At 39.0% G+C, this 15155-nt stretch overlaps 2 protein-coding genes across 2 annotated transcripts; both read left to right on the top strand.

Annotated features, from left to right (window-relative positions):
• Positions 1 to 2121: 2121 nt before the first annotated feature.
• On the top strand, positions 2122 to 4418 carry LOC125177614 (immunoglobulin superfamily member 22-like). The gene is made up of 3 exons (XM_047879657.1): positions 2122 to 2451; positions 2786 to 3082; positions 4324 to 4418. The coding sequence occupies exons 1-3, from the start codon at positions 2187 to 2189 to the stop codon at positions 4416 to 4418; spliced, it is 657 nt and encodes a 218-aa protein (XP_047735613.1). The 5' UTR covers positions 2122 to 2186.
• A 1372-nt stretch (positions 4419 to 5790) lies between these two features.
• On the top strand, positions 5791 to 14787 carry LOC108675752 (the record flags this gene model as incomplete). The annotated part of the gene is made up of 4 exons (XM_018163782.1): positions 5791 to 5799; positions 6179 to 6322; positions 6674 to 6826; positions 14689 to 14787. Coding segments are annotated over exons 1-4 (405 nt in total), but the record flags the coding sequence as incomplete, so codon positions are not given.
• Between the last annotated feature and the right edge of the window lie 368 nt (positions 14788 to 15155).

Below are 15155 nucleotides of genomic sequence, written 5' to 3'. Positions count from 1 at the left end.
TGACTAACTTTTTCTTTCCCTGAATTCTAGTAAACACGTGAGCACTATAATTAATTTTTATAGTTTACTTAATTTTACCAATATGAAATGATCTGCCATCTCTCACGTGTGTAATTACGGGCGATTCTTACCCGAGTGTTCATCAGCTATCAGCATTTACTGCTTCGTTTAAGTGATTATGATTTATGAAGTAGATTGTTTTGACTTAATAATTTATCACTAAGTTACGTTTAGACACTTTGAAGTTTGACTGCCAATGTAAAAGTTAGTAAGACATGACGGCGAATTTCATGTGCTAAATCTTCTCATATTACAATCCGTAGTTCCAATTAAGCGCTGCCCGAAACTTGAGGCCCGGAGTAACGCTCCCGTCATACAGACTTACAGTGGGAAGTACCGGCGAAGCTACTGCAATAAGGTGGTTAATCTGGCATCCTAATTACTGACGGTGTACAACCATTGAGTTTGACACGTAACAATTGAGGTCAACGTAATTCTTGTATCGGTAGAAGAGACAAAGTGTGCAACCAGTTGTTTTTTTTTTGCTGTGCATTTCCGTTCCATACATCAAGGTTTTCGTAGTATATTTGTTCATTTCCCTCATTTATTGAAAAAATATATTACCATGTAAATGGAACTGTTAGTTAAGTCACATTAACCTGAAAATGAAGCTGTGATAGTTCGAATTATCTGAGATTTCATTACAAATCGAAATATTATCGAAATGTACATTTATCGAAAGAAATTGAGTTTAAATCTGTAATTTTTCCTGTTCTTCGTCGATAAAACATAATTTTTAGTATCTATCGTGTTTCAGCTATAGAGTGATGAGCAAGCGAAGCAAGGGTTTAAACAAGGATTCTAATCGCGACAAATGTAATCATGATAATTCATACATTGAAAATATGTGAGATTATGTAATTTATTCAGCAATTAAGCCATTACACGTCGCCAGCTACGAAATAACCGTTTTCGGAGAGGAGAGTTCAAACGCCCTAATCTGATAACATAGATAAAAATACCTACAGTTGAGGAAGTGATATCACTCGGCTCGCAGCAGGTAATGGTCTTTTATTCGATGATAGAACACTCTTATAATAAAACATTTAAATTGTGCATTATCTACAGAGGCTTACAAAGGTTGTAAAGTAAGAACTAAGGTACACTCTTATCAGTTCACGCTCCCACTGAGTAGGTTATGTACTGAATTCACTCACAGTTTGTTCCTTCTGTGCTAGATGCATACCATGCTTTGTCTGTTATGAACCGTGATGAAGTGAATTCTGAAAAACTAACGCTTGCAGTGCAAAGAAGGCAGAGCACGATGGTTGAGTTGTCATTAAGCCTGGTGTACATGGGCTGCCTGCTATTGTCCTCCACTCTCCAGGTCAGCATAGCGTTGGTTTATAAATATAGATAATTGAGTTGTATGAAGTACTCTTTAAATATGTTTCATAGTTCCTGCATTTCATTGTCCCTGAAGACCTAACTGCTTTGTGCTTCTTGAATGAACATTATTTGAAAAATTTCTGACATCAAAAAAATGAATGTTCAAATTAGTTTCATGTGAAACTGTTTGCATAATTTGCAAAACAAGAACATCGTACACTTTGCATTAGAAGTAATTCTATTTCTAAGAAGAATTTTCGCTGAAACTTCTCCATGTTGCCATTCGCAAAGCACTGCTCATTGAGGACATTCCTCCTCCTTGTGCAGATCCAGACGGTACGGGCGGCAAAAGGTGCGTATCGTAATTCATGCTATTATTTTAATACATTGCCGATCATTAATATGAATTCAATGATATAAAGCTGGAAATAGTTCATCATCAGTCGTTCATACTGAAAAATTTTATTCCAGCCAGATCACTTATCATATTGCGACACCTTGAACAAATTTGTTAAAGGTNTTCTTCATCAGTCGCTCATACAGACAAATATTACTCCAGCTAGATCATGATCATATTGAGACACTGTGAACAAATTTGTTATAGGTAAAATTTAGGCATTATCACTAGCTTATACATCATTGCGAGGACACAGAATATGAATATGGGAGAAATTAAAAATTCGGGATCGTTGATTGAACAGCTTCATGCCACCTCTGAATTTCAGAGCCGTTTAAATTCCTTAACACCTTTCAAACCAGACGTGGTGAGCCAACTGAAGCTTTTCCCAAACGTGACGATGATCGACGCGACGTGGGAGCTGCAGGAGCCAACTGGTGAAGTTTTTAGGTACCGGGTATCATGGATACCTAATGGAAGTAGCTTCAGTGCTGCATGGTGTTACGTTAACTCGTCCGCTACCAGCACCTCGGCCTGTGATGTATACCCGACCTTAGATAGTTGCACTCTCTACAACGTCACGGTGCAGCCCAGGACATTTGGTAGGAGCGCTCAGATCAACACTGGCACCCCAGCGTCCGCAGCAACCTACACCCTGCTGGATGGTGAGCGGAGCCTGCATTTTATCATCGAGTTGAAACTGAAGAGTAAACACTTACAAAAGCAGTAGCAGAAGTCATGGAATACCAAATTATTTTGTCCATGTCATAATTAAATATACATATAATTTGAAATTTAGTTATTTATCTTCAACAAGCTGGGGTGAATATCTTGAAACAAACAGCCTTAATTTATATTTATAATAAAGGGAGAATAGTAAATAACTGAAAATTATCATGATATTTCGTCTTTCATAGTTTGACAATTAAAAATACACACAAGATGGAAGGTTAGCAGTTTGGGAGAAGTGTTGACGTTTCCTTGATTTCCTACACCTAGTACCGCCAGCGGGATCACCCCCTGAAGTATCGTCCGTGGCAAGTCGTAGCGTCACCCTGACGTGGATTAAACCTGCCACTAAATGCGAGGTCGTCAACTACACCGTTGTGTACGGCGGTCAGATCATGTGGGGAAACCACGCAACCTTGGAGGTTAATTCTGCATATTCCGAGACTACGACGATAAATATCGCTGGTTTGACGCCGTACAGCAACTACTCCTTCTCTGTTGTGGCGGCGACTGCAGCTGGGAAGGGGGAGCCTTCACTGCCAACCTATTGTGTAACGCTGGAAGATGGTGAGTGGGGAAGAGGGTGAGTGGGGAAGAGGGTGAGTGGGGAAGAGGGTGAGTGGGGAAGAGGGTGAGTGGGGAAGAGGGTGAGTAGGGAAGTTATTAATAATATTACAGCGACGTTTTCATGGCCACACTGTAGACGTCAATCCTTAAATTCCAAGACACAGAATGTTTTCACTCAACACGCTTAGATGAAACTAATAGTCCAAAAAAGAAAAACAAATTCCAGATGTTATGAGATATTTATGAGGAAAACAGACGTCTTCTGAATAAATCAACCCATGAGATGCTCGATCAATAAAATATCAAAATGAGCTCAGCGGGTAGATTATTATATGGTGGTTATGATCTCCTTATTGATGCGGACATTTCCTTACCCTGGACAACAGATGACAATTTCAGAAAGAACTTGAACAACAACACCTAACAAACCTTCAAATAATTCTAATAATCGGCAACCAAAAATTTCTCACTTACATTCTCGTTCCAGGAATCAGTAAGTTTTTCAATTAGTACGTTTCAGTCAGCGAATCCTTTCTTTAAAATTAAATGATTTCATTTATGCACCTAATACATTACTCTCTTATGTGATGAAGCAAAATTAAGTGTTTACATTTCCTGAAAATTTAAGATTATAATAAATTCAAAACATAAAAACTGGAAATTTTTAGTCATGAATTACTGACAGCTTCGTCGCAAGAAAGTGTGGACATTGGAAGAAAGTGTTCACAAACCACTGCAGGACTTGTCCCTATATGGGACGCAACTAACACGAGTTTCGTAGAAATGGTTTTTGTAGTAAGGTGGCTTGACCCACATTTGCACTGTAATGCTTTGCTTGACACACTTTCCACCACCTAACCCCACTCAAAAAACTGTTTTGTGCTGAATAAAGATGAGAGAATATCAACGGGACGTGCCGAGAAGATTGAAGCTGAAATGATATGTTGGATCAGGACTATCAATATACGAAGCTGATGAGAATAAAAAAGAAGTTTTGATGTATTAATTGGAATTATCGTCAGAACAGCTGGAATAAATTTCAGTTCAAGAAAGACTGTCAATCTTCGGATGACGCTTCAATATCGACATTATCTGCCAGTTCAGAGTTTCTACTGTCTTTCGTATTAATAGAATGTCAGCCACAACGAATGCACAATTTAGTATATTCTACGAATATATTTTTTTTAAATGCCCGTGAAAAATTAATATTTCTTAAATAAATTTATATTATCTCATGACAGAGCCAAACATCGGGTTGATCGTGGGCATGCTATGTGCCGAGAAGATTGAAGCCGAACTGATATGTTGGATCAGGATTATCAATATACGAAGATGATGATACAAAAAAGGCTTTGATGTATTAATTGGAATTAGCGTCAGAACAGCTGGAATTAATTTCAGTTCATTAAAGACTGTCTCCCAATCTTCGGACGACGCTTCAATATCGAGATTATCAGTCAGTTCAGAGTTTCTACTGTCTTTCGTATTAATAGAATGTCAGCCACAACGAATTCGCAATTTAGTATATTCTACGAATATTTTTTCTAAATGCCCGTGAAAAATTAATATTTCTTAAATAAATTTATATTATCTCATGACAGAGCCAAACATCGGGTTGATCGTGGGGGCGCTAGTGGGCATCTCTTTGTTACTCATCGTCTTGGGTCTTCTAATTTACTTCAGACGCCAAATTGGCGCGTCTTGCTGCAAGGAGGCACCGGCAAAAGATATTGAATCACCATCTAATAAAATTGAAAGAGACCAGGCAGGCAATATCCCACTAGCTGACCACCGATACACGCAGATGTCTTCGGACGCGAGTAGTCAATATGAGAAACCCTTGTTGACCCCTCCACCCCAGCTACCGCCGATCTATGATGAGTACTCTGATGTGATGTTGCCAGGAGTGAGTAAGGAGGTGAGTATCACAAGTTTTGAGATATTCTTGAGTGTTGAGTGAGTATTTTCACTGCTTTTCAGCAACATTATTCGGTCTTACTTGCATCAGTTCTACATACACTTGAGAGACCGTTCATCCTTCAAGAACCATGAAAAAATCTTAGAATTTCAGCTAAAGCTTTTCAATTTTTGACGCTAATTCCGATATTTTCACAGAAACCCATGGATTGCCTTTACTTTCGATCAAAAACTTCAAACATCTAAAACTTCAAATAAACTTAGATAAAAAATTTCAAAAACATGGGCGACGAGCTATTCTTTGTCAAGAGTTTCAATTGGAGCGCCAATAACTTAAATCTGATTCATGTCTGCGCAGATCAGTGACGAATATAACAGACTTCCCAAGCCCACGAAGGAAACTACCGAAGCTTCGAAACCCTGCAACAAGTTCCAAAACCGCTACGCAGATGTTCTTCCATGTGAGTTTAACCGTATTATTAAAATGTTGTGATCCTTAGGATACATAAAGCCCGATAAATTTCAGAGTTGTTCTAGGCATTGCACCTCGCTTTAATTTTTATTGTTAACTCGTGAGAATTATAAGATAATAAGACACATTTTCTACCCTGAAACATTGTCGCTATTAATTTAAAATTATCAGTTCGAAGATATGCTTCATGTATATACTTTATTAAAAAGTAGACATACTGACACACTTTTTTAAATAGTAAGGACAGATTTTGCAAAAATCCGCACGTCCTATACATAGCTCGCTTATAATTTTTTTGTGGTACTGAGAACCTCGAATAATGTTGCGCGTGTGGATCATTTGATTTTACTTCTATTCAAAATGAAGTTCGCAATTAAAAACTAAACGAAATCCTAAAAAGGATGTAAATGAAAGTCGTCGAGTAAACCAGTTCCATCATCAGCGCGTGGTGAGCACTGAATTGAATATTCGGTTGATTATGCTACAATTAATTGATGTAAGCGTAATGCAAGAAAACGAATTTATCATCTTGAAAATGCACTGAGAATTCTAGCCTAATATTTTCTTGCACTGATTGAATCAATAAAAAAATTAAGAATATCTTAATACTTCTGTGCTATGGAGGAAACTTTTTAAGTTTGTGTTTCTGGAGCGACATTCCACTTGGTAAATGAATTTGACTTAATAACTATGCACCTGAACTTCAGGATGGCGGCTTCATAGCAACTCAAGACCCGCAGCAAACGACTGACGATGACGATCTCTTCTGGTCGATGGTGTGGGAGCATCAGGTGTCCATCATCGTCAGGCTGTCAGCGGACGACAGAAATCTCGGAAACAACCAAATGGGCGTAAGACTTGCGAAAAGTTTAACCTGATTTTAAAAAAATTAAATATTTTTGACTTGTAACCCCGGTATTGAACTTTTATCTGTTTAATGCAATGTAAAATACCTTAGGTCTATGATCTAAATATATAATATTAAATAAATCCCGCATGTCAAGTGTCAACAATTCAATGTTTAATACCAGTGCGGAATGTCAATGCCAAATTGAAGAGTTTTTCTTATTTAATCAATTTTGCCAGTCTAACCACAGTGTTAAATAACTCTTGCAAGTCAAGTTTCAACAACCCAGTATTGCATACAGTGCAGAATGTCATGGTCAGATTAAAGAAAATCACAATATTAATGATGTTTTCAGTGTGTCCCTTACCTGCCTCTGGACCGACGCTGGGTGTTCAACAACGGCATCGAGGCAAGCGTCAAGGAGAAGAGGCAGGAGGAGGCCACGCACACCACCACCACCGTCGTCCTGGTGAAGACGGAGGGCGACTTGACCCTAAAAAAATTTAAGGTATGCTCATGACTCTTCTGCAAACTCATTATAGTTGGGTTCAGGTTATTCTGGGTCTGCTTGGCCACTCGATCGCAATCAGCGACTAGCCAGTTACCTTGCCGACATTGTAGTCTCCTGACAGTATGGCAAGTTGTGGGCTTGGCCAAGCCTACCAAGCCTATAAATTGCCCAGAGGCTGTCCTTCAAGCCCACGGCGGAAGGCAGTGGACAAAAGGTTCCCAGAAGTTCCTGGGCGAGGTTTTCTGAACCTGCATAACTAAATATATGCCAGAAGCAGTCGGTGCCCGTTCGTGTGCGTGCGTGCGTAAGTATGCGAACATTTACTTTCTTACATACTTACGTAATTGCTTTTCTTTTTTTTTCTTGCCCTAATATAAGAGAATCAAGTAAATGTTCGATTCGAATGTAATAGTATGTTACTGGTATTATGATGGAGGCGTGTGGTAACTTGTATCATTGCCAGGTATACAGTGTAAGGCAGTAAACGTTATGATGTGTTAGGCAGGAAAAAAGTGTCAGAAGGATTCCTAGAATTTGCAACAAAAGCCACTACCAGGGGCCTCGGCTATGGGGCGCATGCCGCAGCCAGCTTTGCCGAATTTCGCACTTAGTTCATATTTCTTTCCGTAGTTAAAAACGCTATAGGGCATAACAGCCTAGGAATCAAGTGCTCCAAGCCATAGCGTCCGATGTCCACAGCCACAAAATAAGCTTGCTAAAGGTAAGCATGGCCATACTGCATCTGGCCAAACATCTTTCGGCCTAACCTACACAAGTTGCAACATTTCTTCACCTAAAACAAACCTCAAACCTAAGCGGGCCTAACCAAAGCATTAGCTGCAGAAAGTTAGATTGGCGGTCCAAGTGTGCTGGACCGCCCATAATTCTTGCCGGAAAGAAGGTTGCGAGCCGGGACAGCGCGAATAGGTTTGGCCAGAAGAGGTTTGGCCGGAGTAGGTCCAGTCAGATGAGGAACTGCCTGCTTATGAGCGAGTATGCTTGAGCATTGGCTGACAACCTACGGCGCTATTATATTTCGGCAGTGTGTCGCTTGTCTGGATTACGGAGTTCAAGCGTATTCTGCGGCTTCTAGCTCTGAGGCTGAGTAAAGGTAATGTATGGTGAAACTGGGCGTTGGCTCCAGGGCTTAATATGGAGTAAAAGTTGTGGCCTACGGCTGCACCCCCTCGGCTATAAATTGAATAAACTGCGTTGCAACTCATCGACGCGACAACATTTATTCACGCGTCGAGACTCCGACATGTGGAACAGCCTCCTTGATTACATTGATGACTCGGGGCGCATGCAGGAGTCCAGCTTTGTCAAACTTCACACTTAGTTCATATTTCTTTCCGCAGGTAAGAACGCTAGAGGGCATATAGAAGCCTATGAAGTCGTCAAGTGCTCAAAGCCATAGCGCTGAATGTCCACAACCACAAAAAGGTAAGCATGGCCATAGTGTATCTGGCCAAATCTCTTCTGGCCTAACCTACACAAGTTGCAACATTTCTCCACCCAAATTTTCTCCTGGAATCTCCCCGCTTTCCATAGTTTGGGAACAAATATTTTAAAAATTCGTTTTTTTTTGAAAGGCTAACGAAAAATCGCGATTATCTAGTTTCTTCGAATAATGTAAATACGAGCAAACCTTTTACAGCAGCGAAGAATCTGCGTTGACGTTTCGTACGGCTCATCAATCCCAGGAATGGATTTAATTTTAACTGTGTATTTTTATAAATTAGTATTTAATTGAGAAACTGGAAATTGATCTTGTGCATACCCAGTTAAAATTTAGGGCAGGGAATAGAGCAGGCCGTCGCCGGCAGCAGAGCCGACGTAGGGACGCGACAGAGCCGCGATAGAGCAGAAATGTCCGCATTAGAGACGATATCGCCCGCCGCGTAGCAGCGCTAGTTCACCTCTGAGTACCTGCCTAGGTGTGCTCTGTCCTGCCGTCACGCAGCCCTTACTGAGCACCGCCTGCTCAAACCTGCCCAACGCCTGCTCTGTTAAATCTACCGTCCGTTGAAAAGATCTGATCAAAAGGCCAGTCTAGTCAAGAAAAGCACAAGAATAGGCGACAGGCCTATCCAGGCCTACTTTTTAATGCCGAAGATACTATACTATACTATACTAAGTGACTCGCATTCCCCCATTCATTACCTGTTTTAATGGAACCTCTTTGAAGTCGTTAACTGTATAAAAGACACCTGCCCACAACCTCAAACAGTCACACTCGAAGCTCCATTATGGTGAAGACGAAAGAGCTGTTGGAGGACACCAGAAACCAAATTATATACCTGCACTAGGGTCAGAATCTGCAAGGGGCAAGCAGCTTGGTGTGGAGAAATCTACTGTGGGAGCAATAATCAGAAAATGGAAGACCTACAAGACCACTGCTAATCTCCCTCGATCTGGGTCTCCCCGCGAGATCTCAGCCCGTGGGGTCAAAATGATCACAAGAACGGTGAGGAAAAATCCCAGAACCACGAGGGGATCTAGTGAATGACCTACAGAAACCTGGGACCAACGTTACAAAGGCTACCATCAGCAACACACTACGGCGCCAGGGACTAAGATCTTGCAGTGCCAGTCGTGTCCCCCAGCTTAAGCTAGTCCATATCCAGGCACGTTTGAAGTTTGCTAGAGAACAGTTGGATGTTCCAGAAGAGTAGTATTGGGAGAATGTCATATGGTCAGATGGAACCATAGTAGGACTGTTTGGCAAAAACACAACTCGTCGTGTTTGGAGGGAAGTGGGTGCGGAGTTTCATCCATAAAACATCATACCAACTGTGAAGCATGGGGGTGGCAACATGCTTTTGGGTTCTATTTCTGTAAAGGGACCAGGACGGCTGGTCAGTGTACAGGAAAGATTAAATGCGGCCATGTATCGTGGGATTTTGGGTGCAAACCTCCTTCCATCAGCAAGGGCAATGGAGATGAAACGTGGCTGGGTCTTTCAGCATGACAATGATTCCAAGCACACTGCCAGGACAACAAAGGTGTGGCTTCGTTAGAAACATTTCTAAGTCCTGGAGTGACCTAATCAGTCTCCCGGTCTTAACACCATTGAAAACCTTTGGGAGGGAGTTGAAAGTTCGTATTGCTCGAAGACAGCCCAAAAACATCACTGCTCTAGAGGAGAACTGCATGGAGGAATGGGCCAACAGGCCAACAACAGTGTATAACAACCTTGCAAAGACTTACAGAAAACGTTTGACCTCTGTCATTGCCAACAAAGGATATACGATAAAGTTTTGAGATGCACTTTTGTTATTGACCAAATACTTATTTCCCACCATTATTTGCAAATAACATCTTTAAAAGTCAGACAAAATTATTTTCTCAAATTTTTTTCCACATTTTGTCTCTCATAGTTGAGGTCTTCCTATGATGTCAATTGCAGGCCTCTCTCGTCATTTTAAGTGGGAGAACTTGCACAATTAGTGACTGACTAAATACTTAATCTCCCCACTGTATATGTCTTTTAATATCGTCGCCATTCAGTGTAATCTTATTTATCTCCTCTGTATATAATTCATGGTTATCACTTTAGATGTTAAACATTGTTTTATATATAGTCTCATTATTAAATGTTCTCTTATATTCATCCATGGCAGTATTCCCGGTATATTTCTCTTCATACCTTTAGCTCTCTTAGCTGCAGAACATTTTGTTCGATAACAATACAGCTTTGCTCGAAGACCTACAAATTCTTCTATAGGCAGTCCGCCAAATTTATCCTTCATTCTACCGATTACTTTTTTCTTATGATGTGGGTATAGGAAATGATTTATAGGATAATTCGATGTGTCAAATAAGTTTGATTTTTTCTAATATCTTAATAGAAGTTGTTGGCTTGGATATCATGACAGAGTGGGTCGGTATCGGTGAACAATAACTTTGCTCCATCACAAAATTTTTCCCTCATGAAGTTGTAATCAAAGGCATACATCAATGTTTAGATTATATCTAGAATGTTAGTACCTACACAGATTGGTTTATCAAAATTTAGATTTTGTTTCTGCATGTGACCGCCTTTTGGATTTTCTGAGAATATTTTAAACCCTATAAAATTATGATTATTACCTCATCTCAATTCTTTTATAGTCTTAACCAGATTAACTTCGACTCGGTTTCTAATGGTGTCCATTGTTTTCTCGAATGCAGAATTATTCATTAGCTTGAATAAATCTTTATCAAAATCTGATTTTGCTTGTTGTCGCATTATTTGTTTAGATATTGAATGGTTCATTTTCTTTCAATCATCTAAAGTTTTTTGCGACACTGTAGGCTCTGTGACATTGTCTAGCCCTATAAATTATTTGCATCTATGCATGGCATATAGTTACTCGGTTTTTGAGGGTCATAACTTTCAGGAATTCATTTTTTATTTGCTTTAGCATATCTTGTACATATCATTGAAACACCACCTTAACACTCTTCTCAATGAATAGGCTGAAACGATCATAAGATGACCGTTTAGCAAGTCTATCTCAGTTATTTTAATACAGCATCAAATGATAGGCCCATAGCTGTGAAATTATGAGCTAGAACCAATTTATGTTTTCAAACAGGTATCTCGAAAGTTCTCAAACACTTCACTTACTAACTAGGTATCTGGTATCAACTTTGAGGTAGAGATTATGATAATATCTGAATGTTTTGCATAGGAATACATCTCAAATCTCTTTAGCGTGTTCATATTCTTTGTCAGATAAATGTTTATCATCTACTTTTTTAAGGGGGAGGTCTAGCCTAAAATTTTCGGATATGGCATTTTCGGTTTTTAGTCTCATCTTAAAGCTGACATTCTGCCCTATCCAATGATACCACTGCGATCCCTATACGTGAAGTTTTACTTACATGACGGCTTTTTAAAGGGAGGCGGGTGGGGGAGTTCCTTCAGTAATTAGATACAAGATAATTAGCTGCTGAGCATTTTAAACATAGTTTCTACTTGAGTTGTGCTGCAGTTACATGCTTAGTCTTATCTTTCATTTTAAGGCTGACATTCTGAGCTTTTCAACGATACTACTGCGATTGCTGTAAGTGAATTTGTACGCACACGGCTGCGCTTCAAAGGGGGGCGGGGGGTTGGTGGATTTCAGAAAATAGATAGGCCTTAATTCACTCGCTAAGACTACATATATTGGTGTATCTGGCATCACAAAAAATCGGGCTTCATTACTCGATTGTTCTGGTCTTTACGAATAGAATGGTATATGTCTCATCGCTGTAGCTTCAAAACCCTAGGAGGAGATAGATTTCTACAGTACCCCGTTTTTTGTTCGTTTTCTATGAATTTCACGTTTTTTATCAATTTTTCCAAAAAATCACACGAACAAAAATTTCTTAGAATTTTGTTTTACATATGTGTACCAAGTTTTAGAGTGATCCGTCCGTAAACAAAAATGTTTTTACGGAGGGTAGACCTCCCCTTAATTGAATTCTTCCATAGTTGGTAAACCTATTGAATTTATTTTATCATAGGTGTCCTTGTAATCGTTTTGAGATATACATTTGTTTATATCAATTTAAACTGTGCGCACGCTCTGGCAAATTTTGTGATAATGCAGCTAACCATGAAGACATGAATCTAAAGGTGTCCATAAATCTTAATTCTCTTATTACATCTCGCTCTTTTGCAGTGATTTTATCTATATATGTTCCGACTTTGATATCTTGTGTTAAACTTATTTTTTTGATCAGTTTAGGGTATACCATATTTATTTTTCCGGACACTTAGCCTAGTACTTTAATAAACAGACGTGAATCAAAATTGGAAAGTTATGCATGAATACTTGAATAAAATTAGGATTTCTAATTTTGAAATTACAATCAAGATGCGCTGAACCTCTTTAGTTTACCGTTAGGTGGTTGTGATCTCTAACCTTATTGTTTTCTTTGGTAAACTTTTCATGGTAGACATAACAATCTGTAGCATTTCTGTGTTCTTGGTATTTTTCAGCTGACAATATCCTTTTTGGATATTGATTCAAAATTCATGTACGCCTTTTGTTTCTGCTTCTAGATATTTTACAAATTTCCGAGCCACTCATCTTTATCATTATATAATTCCAAATTTGAATACCTATCATCTTCGAATTTAGTATGCAACAGAAACTAATAGACTCGTGCTTTTGAATATTTCGCGTATAATTCGATTGGAGTCTTTTTGACATGAAACAATACTTGCTAAAGGCGATACAAAATCAGCATAAATTGCAAAGGGATGGTCGATAGTCCATTTTGAAAGGCCTTGAATTGTAGTTTTTCATCAATACAAACATATATGACGGGTGTGTGAACAGAGCAATCATATTTACATTTTTCAAGTAGGTTTGCGCGTATAAATGCATGCAGACAGTATGGACATACATATTTAGTTCTATGGCATGCCTTTTGAATAAATGGACTACAAGCTTTCATTAAGACATGATTACTTCCATTCTCATTTTTTATTAACAATAATTTCAGAGTCCAAGACCGTTTTTTCTGAACAGACGCTAATTAAACAATTTGATGAGAAAATTAGCCGTTTGCAGTCAGATATCGATGATAAATTCATGAATTTGGAATTACATATGGAAGAAAAACTAATGAAACAATTTGACGAGAAAATGAATAGTGTGCAGTTAGCGCTCGATGATAAAATCGAGAATTCGGAATTACATATTGAAGAATATTTGAAAGTAAATATTGAAGCTGACAAGGAGATACATAGAGTATAGTTGGCGTTTGAAGATTTAATAAATGAAAAACTTAAAACTTCCGAATTGCGGATTCATAAACTAGTGTTACAAATTGATGGGAAAGTAACTTTCCCAAAAGTTGATCAGAAATTCAAAAGCTTAAAATCAAACTTAGTTTATATGATGCGAAATACATTAACATAGCAGAACAAATCATGGACTTACGAGCGGAGTCAGTTTTGATGACAAAAATTGGGTATATTATTAATGAATTGAAGGATATTAAAACATTTCATGAGTTTTCTAGAGAATCAGAAAGGAATTTATCAACCTAAATTGAGGTTACAAAATGAAACTGATAAAAACATAAAACTGAACAGAATATTAACACGTCGTATAAATAATCTCGTAGCTTCTCGAGTGCGGGAGGGTCTGCAGGCTTTTGAAATTTTTCTTTATTAAAATGACTAGTGTTGATATATTTGGAACCAGAATCAATGGCACAGCCATATCACAGCTAAGAGGACCTCCAGGCATTGGCTTTCGATTCCTCGACGCTGAAAAAATTGTATCCAAATAATTGGAGACTTGAAAATATCTCGTGTCCAATTTATGATAATGATGTCGCAAGCAAGATTTATGTCAACGAGGGAATCGTTAAAGTATCAGATGTTCATGTAAATGATTCAGAAATGACCAATAACAAAATAGATGTTGTTAGAGAGGGTGCCATGATGCATACCCTATCGAAATTCGAAGACCTGTCAGCCGCTGGCACACGGACGCCCCAAGTTCTAATGGCAGGGTAAATTAGAAGCTCTATGTCCGCTTCAGGTTCCGGTTGCCGTAGCGAAATAAGTGCCGAAATGGAATCTTGTGAAATTACTCGTCGAGCTTGGGGCGATCGTGGGGCGCGCGTATTCGGTACCTGATACGTTCGGGACAGACACGGCCGAATATGAAAAATGCTTAAAAAATGCCCCCTCCCTTCCTCCCTTATGGGGGGAAGGGAGGGGGCATTTCAATCTCTGTACGTTATATATATATATGCAGTCTATATTGCACTACTCGCTCAGTTTTAGGATCAGAGCAGTCTACCAGAGGCTCAATTTCATGCAAAGACGTTTACAGCTAGTAACTATTAACCATCGATACACGCAGATGTCTTCGGACGCGGGTAGTCAATGTGAGATACCCTTGTTGACACTGCCGATCTATGATGGGTACCCTGATGTGATGTCACCAGGAGTGAGTAAGGAGGTGAGTATCAAAAGTGTTGAGATATTTTTCAGTGTTGAGTGATTAGTTTCACTGCCTTTCAGCTTCATTATTCGGTGTTACTTTCATCAGTACTGCATACACCTGAGAGACCGTTCATCTTTCAAGAACCATGAAAAAATCTTAGAACTTCAGCAAAAGCTTTTTAAATTTTGACGCTAATTCCGAAATTTTCACCGAAACCAATGGATTGCCTTTTCTTTTGATCAGAAAACTTCGAAAATCGAGTATGAATTCATAAAGTATCCAGGGAAAATTTTTTTTTGCGAAAGAGAATTCCTGAAAATAAACATTGGCGACGAGCTATTCTTCGTCAGGAGTTTCATTTGGAGCGCCAATAATTTAAATCT

The sequence above is a fragment of the Hyalella azteca genome, unplaced genomic scaffold (genome assembly GCF_000764305.2).
Source record: "Hyalella azteca isolate HAZT.00-mixed unplaced genomic scaffold, Hazt_2.0.2 contig3571, whole genome shotgun sequence".
Lineage (NCBI taxonomy): Eukaryota > Metazoa > Arthropoda > Malacostraca > Amphipoda > Hyalellidae > Hyalella > Hyalella azteca.
This window is presented reverse-complemented; position numbering and strand designations above follow the sequence as displayed.